Source organism: Thermobia domestica, chromosome 5 (assembly GCF_964235325.1).
Source record: "Thermobia domestica chromosome 5, izTheDome1.hap1.1, whole genome shotgun sequence".
Classification (NCBI taxonomy): domain Eukaryota; kingdom Metazoa; phylum Arthropoda; class Insecta; order Zygentoma; family Lepismatidae; genus Thermobia; species Thermobia domestica.
This window is the reverse complement of record NC_137458.1, coordinates 124353921-124366289: the sequence shown is the minus strand read 5'-3', so window position 1 is coordinate 124366289 and position 12369 is coordinate 124353921. Positions and strand designations below refer to the sequence as shown.

The 12369-nt window shown below is 36.3% G+C and overlaps 1 protein-coding gene across 6 annotated transcripts in view; it reads right to left on the bottom strand.

The window, feature by feature from the left end:
• LOC145686102 (endoribonuclease Dicer-like) overlaps nucleotides 1-12369 on the bottom strand; it is a 323942-nt gene that overhangs the window by 108927 nt on the left and 202646 nt on the right. For all 6 annotated transcript variants that reach the window (XM_081759049.1, XM_081759045.1, XM_081759050.1 and 3 more), the window contains 2 exons: nucleotides 10207-10343; nucleotides 6845-6980 (listed from right to left, as the gene is read on the bottom strand). In XM_081759049.1, the coding sequence (XP_081615175.1) occupies nucleotides 6845-6980; nucleotides 10207-10343 (273 nt within the window). The remainder of the gene's footprint in view (nucleotides 1-6844; nucleotides 6981-10206; nucleotides 10344-12369) is intronic.

Sequence of the window (12369 nt, the reverse complement as noted above, 5' to 3'; positions counted from 1 at the left end):
TCCTATCGGTATCTATTGCATCACGCAGTGACACCAATTAGCTTGACTATGTACTATTAGGAGTTAGCATCGGCGCAAATCTGTCTTCAACATTGGGGGGGACGGGTAAGACCGCTCCCATATTTTATATATATATATATATATATGTGTGTGTGTGTGTGTAAGCGATGTTCAAAATATGTATGAAGTTGAAAAACAATGCTGTGAAGAATCAGGGGACAGAATTGTCTTCAATGGCGTATTTAGGAGGCTATCGGGCTCAAGCTCCCCCTGAAATAAATTTGTTAGTTTTTCGCATTTCACGTACAACAATAATCCTTCTAACCATTTCTAAGAATGTCATTGACTTTCCATTTTCTTATGCTATTTGTTCAGAAATAATACTGTATTTGCCAAATTTCATTCCATGTAAGAACTGCGTCCTTTTGTTCTTTCTTTCGTCCTTTCTATTTTTCTGTTTCTTTTTCTTGACGTTACTTTCTTTCATTTTGTCTATCATACTTTATCGACCATTGTCAGTTCTGATTCAAGTCGGCCGTCATCAGTAACACCAAAACTAAGAGGAGTTGATAAGCGAAACTGGTGTTCCACACCAACTTGCGCGTATATCAACATGACAGGACTTTAGTTATTATAACAAAGGAAAATTATATCGTTTAGTTATTTTTAAAAGAAGGAAATGTTTGAATTTAAACAAAATCAAAATGGGGGAATAATTAGCCCGGGAAATTTGGAAGGCCAAGAGGATGCTTCCTTTTTCTTGTATGAATAGAATAAAGGGTTAGATTCACTCCTAAATTTTTGTATCATATCACATAGGATTTATCGGTCTGCAATTCTTGCCATTATAACTTCAATTTATGCATAAATTAAAATATATTTAATTCTCAAACTCAGGTGGGCAATTGCCCACTTCCTTCCTTGTGTTGGGCATAGCCCCTCGAAACAAAATCCTAAATACGCCATTGGTTGTCTTCAACATTGGGAGGTGGGCACATTTGAAGCTTATTCTAGAGAAGGGAGATGAAACTCATATCACGGTAGATGAATCTGATAAACTGTTGTAGAATATATTATATATTAGGCGATGTAGATGAAGTAGTAGTACATATCAGTATTACAAATCACTGCCGTGAACACATTCTGAAATCTGAATACATGCATATTTATAATTTGTATGTTTCTAATTAGGCATCCACAACGATCCACGTTAAAATTGTTTTTTAATAATATAAATAATGACTTCCCCAAAACTATGAAGAAAGAATATCAATTATGTATGATGCAACAATACTCTTTGAGCAAAATGATGATAATCTCAATCAAGGACACCGATTTCTTTGTAACTTTGGGGGGGGGGGGGAGCATTCATAAAAAATGCATGAAACAATACATATAACAAGAGAAAATACATATAAAAATGCATATTCATAAAAATACAGGGAATCCACGTGAGCTTTTAGGGGGGCCTCCGACTTCCCAGGATCGGCCCCCTTGATCTCAATAACATTAAAGGAATCGTTACAGAAATCTAACGCATGTCATATACTCTTTAGTTAACAGATGTAACCTTAAGATTCTGGAGAAAAATATTCCAGTAATTGGATTCTTTTCTTTGCTTACGAAGCATCCTCTCTCAAAAGAAAAATTGGGACACGCGGAAATACGTAGCAACAAACCATGCTTCGAACGAGCAGAAAAGAGAAAACAAGCAAAATTACGTTGGCTACAAAATCCGAATGAAATAACCACAAAATTTCGTAGACATCAGGCGGGAAACTTCCAAAACTTTTAGAACAAAGAAACGCAATTTTTTGAAAGCTAAAATTTAGGAACTTGAAGATAATAGTAAAAATAAAAACATTCTGGACAGTATAAAGGGATCAACGAATTTAAGAAAGGCTATCAACCTCGTGCTTACATTAAAGAAAGCTGATGGAACAGTTCTCACTGACACAGATAGCGTTTTAAAAAGATGGAAAGGTTTCTTTAACGATTTCCTTAACATGCAGCAAAAACTAATGTGCGTGGAGAAAGGGAGATACACACCACAGAAACGTATATTCCAGAACCCAACCGAATAGAAGTAGAAATCGCTATAAAGAAATTAAAGAAACACAAATATCCGGGTGTAAACGAAATTCCGGCTGAGTTAATTTGTTGGAGGCGAAAAATTCTGGAACAAGATACACAAACTCATTTTCCTTATCTACAACAAGGAAGAACTGCCACAAGAGTGGAAAGAATCAATCATTGTTCCAATCCGCAAAAAAGGCGACGAAACTGACTTATCGAGGCATCTCTCTTCTGTCAACAACCTATAAAATCCTTTCAAACATTCTATTAGCAAGATTGACCCCATACGCAGATGAAATGATTGGAGATTATCAGTGTGGATTTAGACGAAATCGATCAACTATCGACCAAATATTTACCATTCGCCAAATACTCGAAATGAAGTGGGAATACAATACCCCGGTACATCAACTATTTATTGATTTTAGAAAGGTTTACGACTCGGTTAGGAGAGAAACATTGTACAACGTTCTTACAGAATTTGGAATGCCGAAAAAGCTAATTAGATCTATTAAGGCATGTTTAAATGAATTCCAAAGTAAAGTCCGGGTAGGAAAATTTTTGTCCACGAGCTTTCCCGTCGAGAATGGCCTGAAACAAGGAGATGCGTTGTCGCCATTATTATTTAATTTGGTGCTGGAATACGCTATAAGGAAAATCAAAGATAGCAACCAGGGCCTAGAATTGAACGGTATTCACCAGGTTATGGCATATGCTGGTGTAAATTTAATAGAGGATGGCAGGAGAATAATAGAAAGAAATGCACAGATCTTATTAAACGCTTGCAGGGGCATGGGTTTAGAAGCAAATGCAGAGAAAACTAAATACATGAAAGTGCGTCGGGACCGTAATACGGTAAATTATGGATGCGTTAAAATATTAAATAATTCTTTTGATAAAGTGGATACTTTCAAATATCTAGGATCAATATTAACAGACGAAAATCATATTCACGAAGAAATTAAATGTCGACTAAAATCAGGGAATTCGTGTTACTATTCGGTTCAAATCTCATGTCGTCGCAAATTCTGTCAAGGAATTTGAAGCCTAAAATATATAAAACGATAATCATACCTGTTGTTCTGTATGGTTGCGAAACATGGTCGCTTACTCTAAAGGAAGAACATAGACTCAAAGTATTTGAGAACAAGATCCTGAGACGAATATTCGGACCCAAGAGGAACGGAAATGGAGAGTGGCGGAACTTTATAACGAGGAACTACATAATTTATACGGTTTACCAAACATTGTTAGGGTCATCAAGTCTAGGAGGCTTAGGTGGGCAGGTCATGTAGCCAGGATGGAAGAAAGTAGGAACGCTTTCAAAGTGTTAGCGGTAAGACCAATCGGAAAACGACCATTAGGAAGACCTAGGCGCAGATGGAAAGACAATATTAAGATGGATCTCGCAAAAATAGGAATACAAAGTAAAAACTGGATCCAGTTGGCTAAGGATAGAAGTCAGTGAAGAGCTTTTGTGAACGCGGCATTGAACCTCCGGGTTCCATAGGCTATAGAGTTAGTTAGCTTACGAAGCATGAGTAGATGCCTAGGCTGATACTACAAATAGTATCCCATTTACTGATTAAATTCCCATTTACTGAAAAGATGGGTTCTACTGACTTTGGATAGTCTATATATTCTTCGTGTGCTAGGGCCTAGGGAAGAAAAGAAGATTTCATATCAGGTTACGTCATGCACAACGCACGCCTTAATTTTTATTAAAAATGAAAAAGCCAAGAGAAACAATTTTCATCTCACTTTCCTTCGTGGCACTCGGACACAGATCATTCTGCAAAAAACACTTTTCAAATCGGATTATTGGGAGAGCCTCCAATTCCAATGTTGGGGGGGACATATATATCCCCATTTCCCTGGAATTTGTGCCCGTACCTACAGCTGAGACAACTTTTCAGCATGAGGAGAGGGGTATATCCTCCTCTGGCATCACAGGCGTGCGCAACGTGGGTGCCATGGGTGCCTTGGCACCCCCATTAGACAAACTTTTTTTATGTAGAATTATTACAAACTGAGAAGAGATTACGTGTTAATTATTTCCCGTCTGCATGTGTGCCGTGCGTCGCCGACGCAGCGTCGGATGCAATGATGCTATCTTTTCTTAGGGGAAAGAGGGGGGGAGGACGACATTCCATATGGTGGTACTTTAGATCTGGCACCCACATTCTCAATGTCCTGCGCACGTTAGTGTCTGGCATTTATTGCAATTTGTGCCCAAGTAGTGGAAGTGGAATTAATACATATTGATGAGACTACTAAACGCACTACAGCACGAAGTTCAGTTTGAAATACTACAGATCACGATTCTTTTTAAAAAATGGAAAAACCAAGAGAAATCAATTTCATCTTACATTCCTTTGTGGCAGTCGGACACAAATCATCAAGCTATCCCAAAAAGCACTTTTTAAGTCAGATTATTGGGGGGACTGTCCCCCCGAGGTCCAACATTGGGGGGGACATGTCCCCCTCGTCCCGCCCGGGATTTGCGCCAGTGGGAGTTAGCATTACTCACAGACTGTTTTGTAAAGGATTATTGAAAGATTCACATGACTTTTAACGATAAATAAATAGGATTTTTAGGTCAAAAGTAGAAGTAGTATCACTTAGTATATACATCCTTTCTATAAATGTTTATATATATATCTGAAGTCTTTTGTAATAAATGTGGCGTAATTCTGTTAATTTCCGTAATGTTTGTTAATTATGTTCGTCCAGAATTAGTAATTCTGGATTTTTTTAAAATTGAGTGAGTGAGTATGTGTGTGTGTGTGTGTGTGTGTGTGTGTGTGTGTGTGAGAGAGAGAGAGAGAGAGAGAGAGAGAGAGAGAGAGAGAGAAATTTCCTCACTGTAGCATCTTTCACTCACCTTAGTGTAAAGTAATGGCTGTAGAAGACGGTATTTCACTTAAATTATGATAACTTAAACTGTTCTTAAAAACAGAATTGGTCACCATAGTCTTGAAAAGGCATGTCCTGTGGCCTTGCAATAAAATCTTATCATTCTATGCGAAAAGATAGATTGTGTTTCATTTTTCAGTGTTTCCAGAACTTCCCTTGTTCTTGATCCTAGTTCAAGTTCAGTATTGTTTAACTTGCGATATGAATTTGAAATTTTTATCTGAATAAGTCCTTCAACGAACTTGGAACAAAACTCACTAACGTTTACGAAGTGATCTAGCAAACTCTTGACAAAGGTGCAAAATTCATTATGAAGTACATAAATTAGAGCTCCTTTTTCTGAAACAACTTCAAAGTTTTCTCAAATGGTAAAGACGCGTGTAGAAGATGCAATCATTTTCACACTGGAGTACGTATTTACACTGAGTTTCATCCTAAGTTTTGATTTTTTTTTTCCTAGCCATTAAGTTATATCCCTTTCAGCAGCTGAAATTCAGCAACTGGGGTCAATCACCGTGTTTCAACAAACATGGTGGTTAAAAAGTACGAAAAGCAGAAGTTATATTTAAAGCTATGGCCTTTCCTACTAAAAAGTGAGGAAAGGAAGACAACTTGAATCTTTGCACTAAGCTCTTCTGTGAAATTTAAAGCACTTTCCTTCAATTTCTTTCAATCACCACGAATGAGCATGTAGAAAATTTTGACTAGTCCCCCTTCCCACTTTCAAGAACAGTAAGTCTCTTATGAATACAAGGTATTCCACTCCCAATTACTTTAAAAATTACAGCAGACTCTTTCCTTGAATGAAGAATTCGAGCATTATTTCCACTGCTTTAGCTATGGCTTAGTGATAACACTAGTGAATAGCCAGCATTATGTATTATATGTATCAGTTCTACGTCACTAGTATCTCACTGATTGTTTGCTTACATGCATTTGAAAAGACTTCAATTTTACCTTTTAAAAAAATTAATTCACGATTAGCAAAATAGCTATACCATAGCTTCGTTATATATGGTCAATAGCACACTTTAGAACTTTGGAATAAGTCACATCTTCGAAGGGTCTACTAAATACATTTCCCGCGTTTTCTAAATCCACTAGAGCTTGGAAGCATTCAATGCAACTAGTACTCTCTCTTTCTTGCATTCTTCTCACACATCCACCCCATTAATTTGGTATTTTAGGTTTAAATAGTAATTAAAAAAAAAAAAAATCAAATACAGATTAAAATATGAATGTACATATTAGAAAGTTTTCATGAACGTAATGGTTAGAAGAAATTTATTTCTTGCAATTGTTGAGATACTGAGACTTTTTTCATTGAAAAATATTACCGAATGTGTTTATTCAACGTTAAAATTTGTGCGAAGTACGTATCTCATAAAGATTTAGTTGTGTGTGTGTTTACACTGGGTGTTCAGCTCTAGGGCAGATTCTAGCCCAGGCCACTAAGCCTGTTAGGCAGAGCTAGATTGGCCAAATTCCTCTCCTCTGTAGCCTCAAAACGGGATATGGACAACTGGTAATTACGAGCTGGAGTAGAACTACTAGTTGATCATTAGGATTACGGATACCACGTATGTAAGAACTGTGTAATTACGGATTCATCACACAGATACTCGTCTGTACATGTCTTCACTAGTTGTTGAGAAACATATTATTTCTGTTTGTAGCTTTACAATAAATCATGATTCGGTACCTCAAGGGATTACAATCTTATTTAACAAGTGAAAGAGAAGTTAAACTATTTCGATACAATATATATAGAGAGATTAATAAAACTAATATATAGAGATTAATAGATTGTCCTTAAATATAGAGATTTATATAACACAATACCATGACCTACCTCTATAGTATGTTTAATAGTTGAATTGATGGGAAATCGAAGATATGCTCTAATCATTTTATCTTCATTTGGTTGGCTTAACCACCAAGACGGAGTTAGTTCAGTGAACTTATCATGAGGCAGGGAGTTGCAATACCTAAAATAAATAAAACAACGATGAATAATTTTATACCAACTTAAATTAACAACTTTTTTTCCGAACTAGACAAACACTTCTCATAACAAATATAATGATATACGAGGAAGGATCAAATGAAAACCTTACAAAATGCAATCGAATGCCATAAAGTTGGACGACTGCTTCGATATGTGGCAGTAATATGCCTTGAGATGCACTAAATGATCGACCGGTAGCAATGCTGCTGGAAGAACGACGAACGCGACAGCGTCAGTATTAAGATGATCGCCCCACTGTCTACATGTACCGCATAGAACTGCGTTCGGTGATCCTGTTTTTGAGCAGTAAAGGTATGAAACCAATTGAAATTCATCGCAGGATGGCAGAAAAGTATGGTGATTCGTGTTTGTCCCTGCAGTAAATATACGAGTGGTGTAGGAAGTTTAAAAGTGGCATAACATTTGTGGAGGATCGACCGGGGCAGGCTCACCGCGTAGTGACCGACGAAAACATTGCGTTAGCGGAACAGCTTGTAAAGAAAACAGGCGAATTACGCTGAGAGAAATCGTCACAATCATGAATATTAGCTTTGATTCAGTTCAATACATGTTGCATAATGTTCTGCATTTCAATAAGGTGTCCGCAAGACGGGTGCCACGTCAATTGACTGCTGAACTGAAAGATTGCCGCGTCGACGACTTCAATTGAAGAACTTTGGCGACGTTTCAACGCCAAGGGTGATGCATTTCTGGACAGGATTGTTACAGGCGATGAGACCTGGGTTCACTATTATCAACCAGGAAAAAAAAAAAAAAAAAAAAAAAAAAAAAGCAGGGAATGGCAGCATAGCTCTTCGCCGAAACCAAAACAATTCCGCACTCAACCATCAGCACGAAAGGTCATGTTCACTCTCTTCTGGAATACAAAGGGAGTAATTTTGGAACAGTACATGGAAAAAGGGGTTACGGTAAACAGTACCTCCTATTCAAACCTGCTGAAAAATCAACTTCGCCCTGCAATCAGGCGTAAACGACGAGAACTTCTATCCTCAGGTTGATGATAGTCTTACTGCATGACAACGCCCGAGGGCTTTCTGGCCGTTTGACTGTTGAGACTATCGATGACGTCAAATTTTTTAAAAAAATGAAATATTTAAGTTTTACGTCCCACGGGCGTCAAATTTGAGTGTCATTCATCCACCCTATTCATCAGACCTTGCCTCCACTGACTTTTATGTCTTTGGACCGCTCAAAGAAGCGATGTGAGACAAGCATGTCAATAGTGATGAAGAGGTGAAAAATGCAGTGCATGAGTGGCTACAATCTCGACCCCAAAAACTCTTCCAACGTGATATCTATGCACTTCCGAAGCGGTGGAATACTTGCATTCAACGTCAAGAGGACTACGTTGAAAAATAAGAGGTAAGATTTCCTTTTCACTGTTACATTTTAAAATGTATTGCACTTTTAAGGTTTTCACTTGATCTTCTCTCGTATTTATCAAATCACACATTAAAGATTTCTTTACATCAAACATTCTTAAGCAAAAGCTAAATCATCAGAAAACAAGCATGCGTGGTCTACTGGCTGACGCAATTTACCCTAACTCTTAAAGATCTTGTGTGTATGAGTCCTGTTTAGGTCGGTTATCTTAAATATTCAAGATTTTCTTCGATTTCACCGATACCACAATAATAACCTCCCCACTTACTTTTCTAATGTTTTTTTCAGTATATAAGCTTACCAATAGAGAAGGTCTGCGTCAAGTACGGGTTTTAACCACTGCGTAAAGTAGTTTCAAAGAATAAATGTTTGAAACAAACACTATGGTCCGGATATAATACAAGGAATACCCTGGTGATTCTCTATGCGAAACCATTTTATTACCTCAAGCTATCTCATATTTTCATCTGATGAACTACATATCGTAAGCGGCATATTTAAAGGAGTGATTTAGGAATATTTTTGCTGCAGGTAACTTAAGCGCTATATACGGGACTACTCTGAAGAGCCAGGGGAAAATAATTTAATCCCTCCTCCCCTGCCCATGAAAAATGAAAAGAGATTAGAATAAATATTGAAGAAAACTTGTTATAAAGAGCAATTTCGCTTTTTGTAACTAACTATTAGTACTATTTTAATTTATTTTACATGAAGAACATATATTCTTGCCTTGTTAAAATGCCAGTTAAGTTCTGCAAGATCTTTTCTTAAATTATATATTAATAACAATATTTTAACTTGGCAGATGAAAAATATTACGTTGATCTGAGATAAAATATTTTCACGTTAAAGAGTACAGGTTTTATATTGTATTGTCTATTTTGCGTAATTTACTGCAAACAATGTCACAACACAAATGTATATATATATATCAAACCTATCACTATGATATATTTCCTTATTAAGTAGTAAATTACATATGAAAATAATATTTACTATACTGTAAAAATTGAGAAGTGTTCTTGTATATATATATATTCAAATCTGTTTCATCGGACATAAAATATAGTCCAGTCACGATTTACCGGGAGCGGGTTAATCCGTGATCGCCAAAGAAAGAAAAGACTTATATCTACCGCAAAGATCATCGGCAGACATGCTAGAGAAAAAACATGGAATATGACAATGAAATTTGAGTTGACAACTACTTTTCAGGTCTCTCTCACTCTTACTCATTTTTTAAAACAGCCTGACTTCAACAAGTGACAGTGAAAGAGAGGTGAGGTGAGTGAAGGTGGGGAGCAGCCAGCTAAACACGCACGGAGCTGTACTTCATCACGTCGAATGGCCTTCTAGACTACTTAAAGGGCAAAAAGATAGTCTGCTGAGTGACAATATTATGTTAGTAATATAAGATCATTGTTCTTTAAGAAAGAAAATTCTACAAAGAAACAGAAAATATGATTGCTTTTCTTAACCCGAATCTGAACCATCAATTTTCCAAATTCTGTGTACGTATTTCTCTTTTGTTTGTTGAAACTTTATTAAAGTACAGTTCCTGAAAATACGGTACAGTTAAATTATCATGAAGCATTTCTCTATTCAATATACAGTGGTTATTTATCTTTCTTTCTTTTTCTTTTTCCTGCCTTTGGATTAACCGTGATTTTGAGTTAACCGTGGATATCTTCCCCTTTACTACTCTGCTAAATTCGGGAGTCAACTGTATATAACTTTGATATGATACTGAAAGATAGTTATCTAACAATCTATCAATTAGTGTAAAAACATAATTTCATTACCTACTGACTAAGTTTACTGCAGACACCATTGTAACGCTCGGCCCATCTTCACCAAATGGTGCATACGGCGGTAACTCATAATACGACTGAGTTTCTTGGTCAATAGCATCATCTACATTATTTTCCCCAATCAACAACTGAAAGAATCAAAAAGTCAAATATAGTAAGAGTTCAGTTACATTTGCATCTCAGGAGCTACAATATGGATTTCTTTAAACGTATTATTGCGTTATCTTACAGCCCTAGTATTTGACGATTCCATTGTGACAGGATTATTTTAAAGTAAAGTATAATACGACTGCTTTCAACATAGAGTTGCATTTGACGTTCAACATGCTATTTTACACTATATGTGAGAAATTAATTTTAACACAGCTTACGGTTTTGTAATCCACAGTGAAGAAATCGAAGAAATTACTTTCTAAAAATTTTCTGAAAAGCAATATGACAAAGTTTTGCAACTTATTTCTGTAAATTAATCAGAAGTCAAAAATGTTATTATTAATGTGAATAATTCATTAAAAAATATGTTCTCTGACAGAAAATGGAAATTGAGTTTTACTCTGTTTTTAAACTTCTTGTTTGTTTGTTTCGAAAACACTGAATAAAGGAACTACTATTCTTAAAACACATTATAATATGTGTCACTGTAACGCTGATTTAAATCAGTTGAATGAATAGTACTGTTAATGCAAAAAAGGTCACTAGTAACTATGAACTGCTGTTTTAACACTTTAGTTTCACCAGATGAATTTCAGCATTTCACAACACAAGGTTGAATGACATATCCATGGAGTCGACTATTCAAACCGAATCTAAATATTACACATTATAGTTTATGCTTTAAAAGTAGATATAAACATAAGCAAATTGAAGGGAAATATTAAACACGAATAATTAGTGATAATAAGCTGGCTAATTAAGGTAAACTCACTTTCATTATGATTAATCTTACATTTCGTTTTCAGTAGAAATTTGTGAAAGCCATTGGCACGGCGTCGCGCAGACGAAAGAAAACTTACTTAATAGGTCAATTCTAGACAGTAGATAAAGAAAGTAAGAAACGAAGCCAATCAGGTGACCATGATCCATTTCCGCAACATCTCGCTGATTAGAACTTTTCGTGGACTCCAGTGAAAGTACTTTTATTATCTGTATGTAGTGTCAATATAGCTACAGGTAAAATAAGAAAATGAAGGAATGTATTTAAAGAATAAAAAGTGCATACATACATATATACGCACAAAGTATACACGTTCAATTTGATTTAGTTGGTTAGAGTTCCTTTTCAGCACTACGGTTGTACATAATAGGATCTATTGCAGGATAATAGGATCCGAAACACTACTGGGATTTGTATCTGAAGCAAGCGCCTCCTCGTGGATTGAACCAGAGACTGCGACAGAAAGCAAGTGCGTGTTATCCACTTGGTTACTTTAGAGTTTAACGTCCCTTAAGCACCAAGGGTATATTAGACAGGATAATGTGGGATCCGAACTACATGAGCTCGAAATGGAAATCGAATTCGAAAATGAAATGAAATCTTTCAGTTTTACTTCCCACGATTATGCCGGAGATGATGAAAAATGAATGCAATGATGCAATGAATAAAGTGAAAGGAAACGGGACAACCTCGAGGAAACCCACGAACACGGTGGTTGTTCTCCACAAAGCCCACTTGGCTCGAGTTGGGATCGAAACAGGGACCCCATGCACCAGAGGTGAACGCTCTACCACTGAGCTACCTTGTCCCCTGAAATCGAATTCGAGTCACATGCGACGAAATGCGCATGCTTACCATTTAACCAGAGTTCTCGGCTACAAAGGGTCAACATACGGAATTAAATTCTTCGTTGGATTGGATTTGGTCTCCGGTGAAGTCGAAACTGAAAATTTTCTCCGATTTTACTTAATCATATCAAGTGAATCATAAATTAGTACCTTAAGAAAACATTTACTATTATAAGAACTTCATTTTCCCCCAATTCTTGTGAAGAGGTAATTGAGGATAACTCAACTACCAGAAAGAATAAAAATTTAGACCCGAGATTATGTTAGTCTACAACATAATAACAATAGGTGTAAAAGCTAGTTACTTTTAATGTATAGTTTTTTTTTTTTTTTTTTTAAATTGACCATCAACCTCTCTTAAAGGTCTGTATA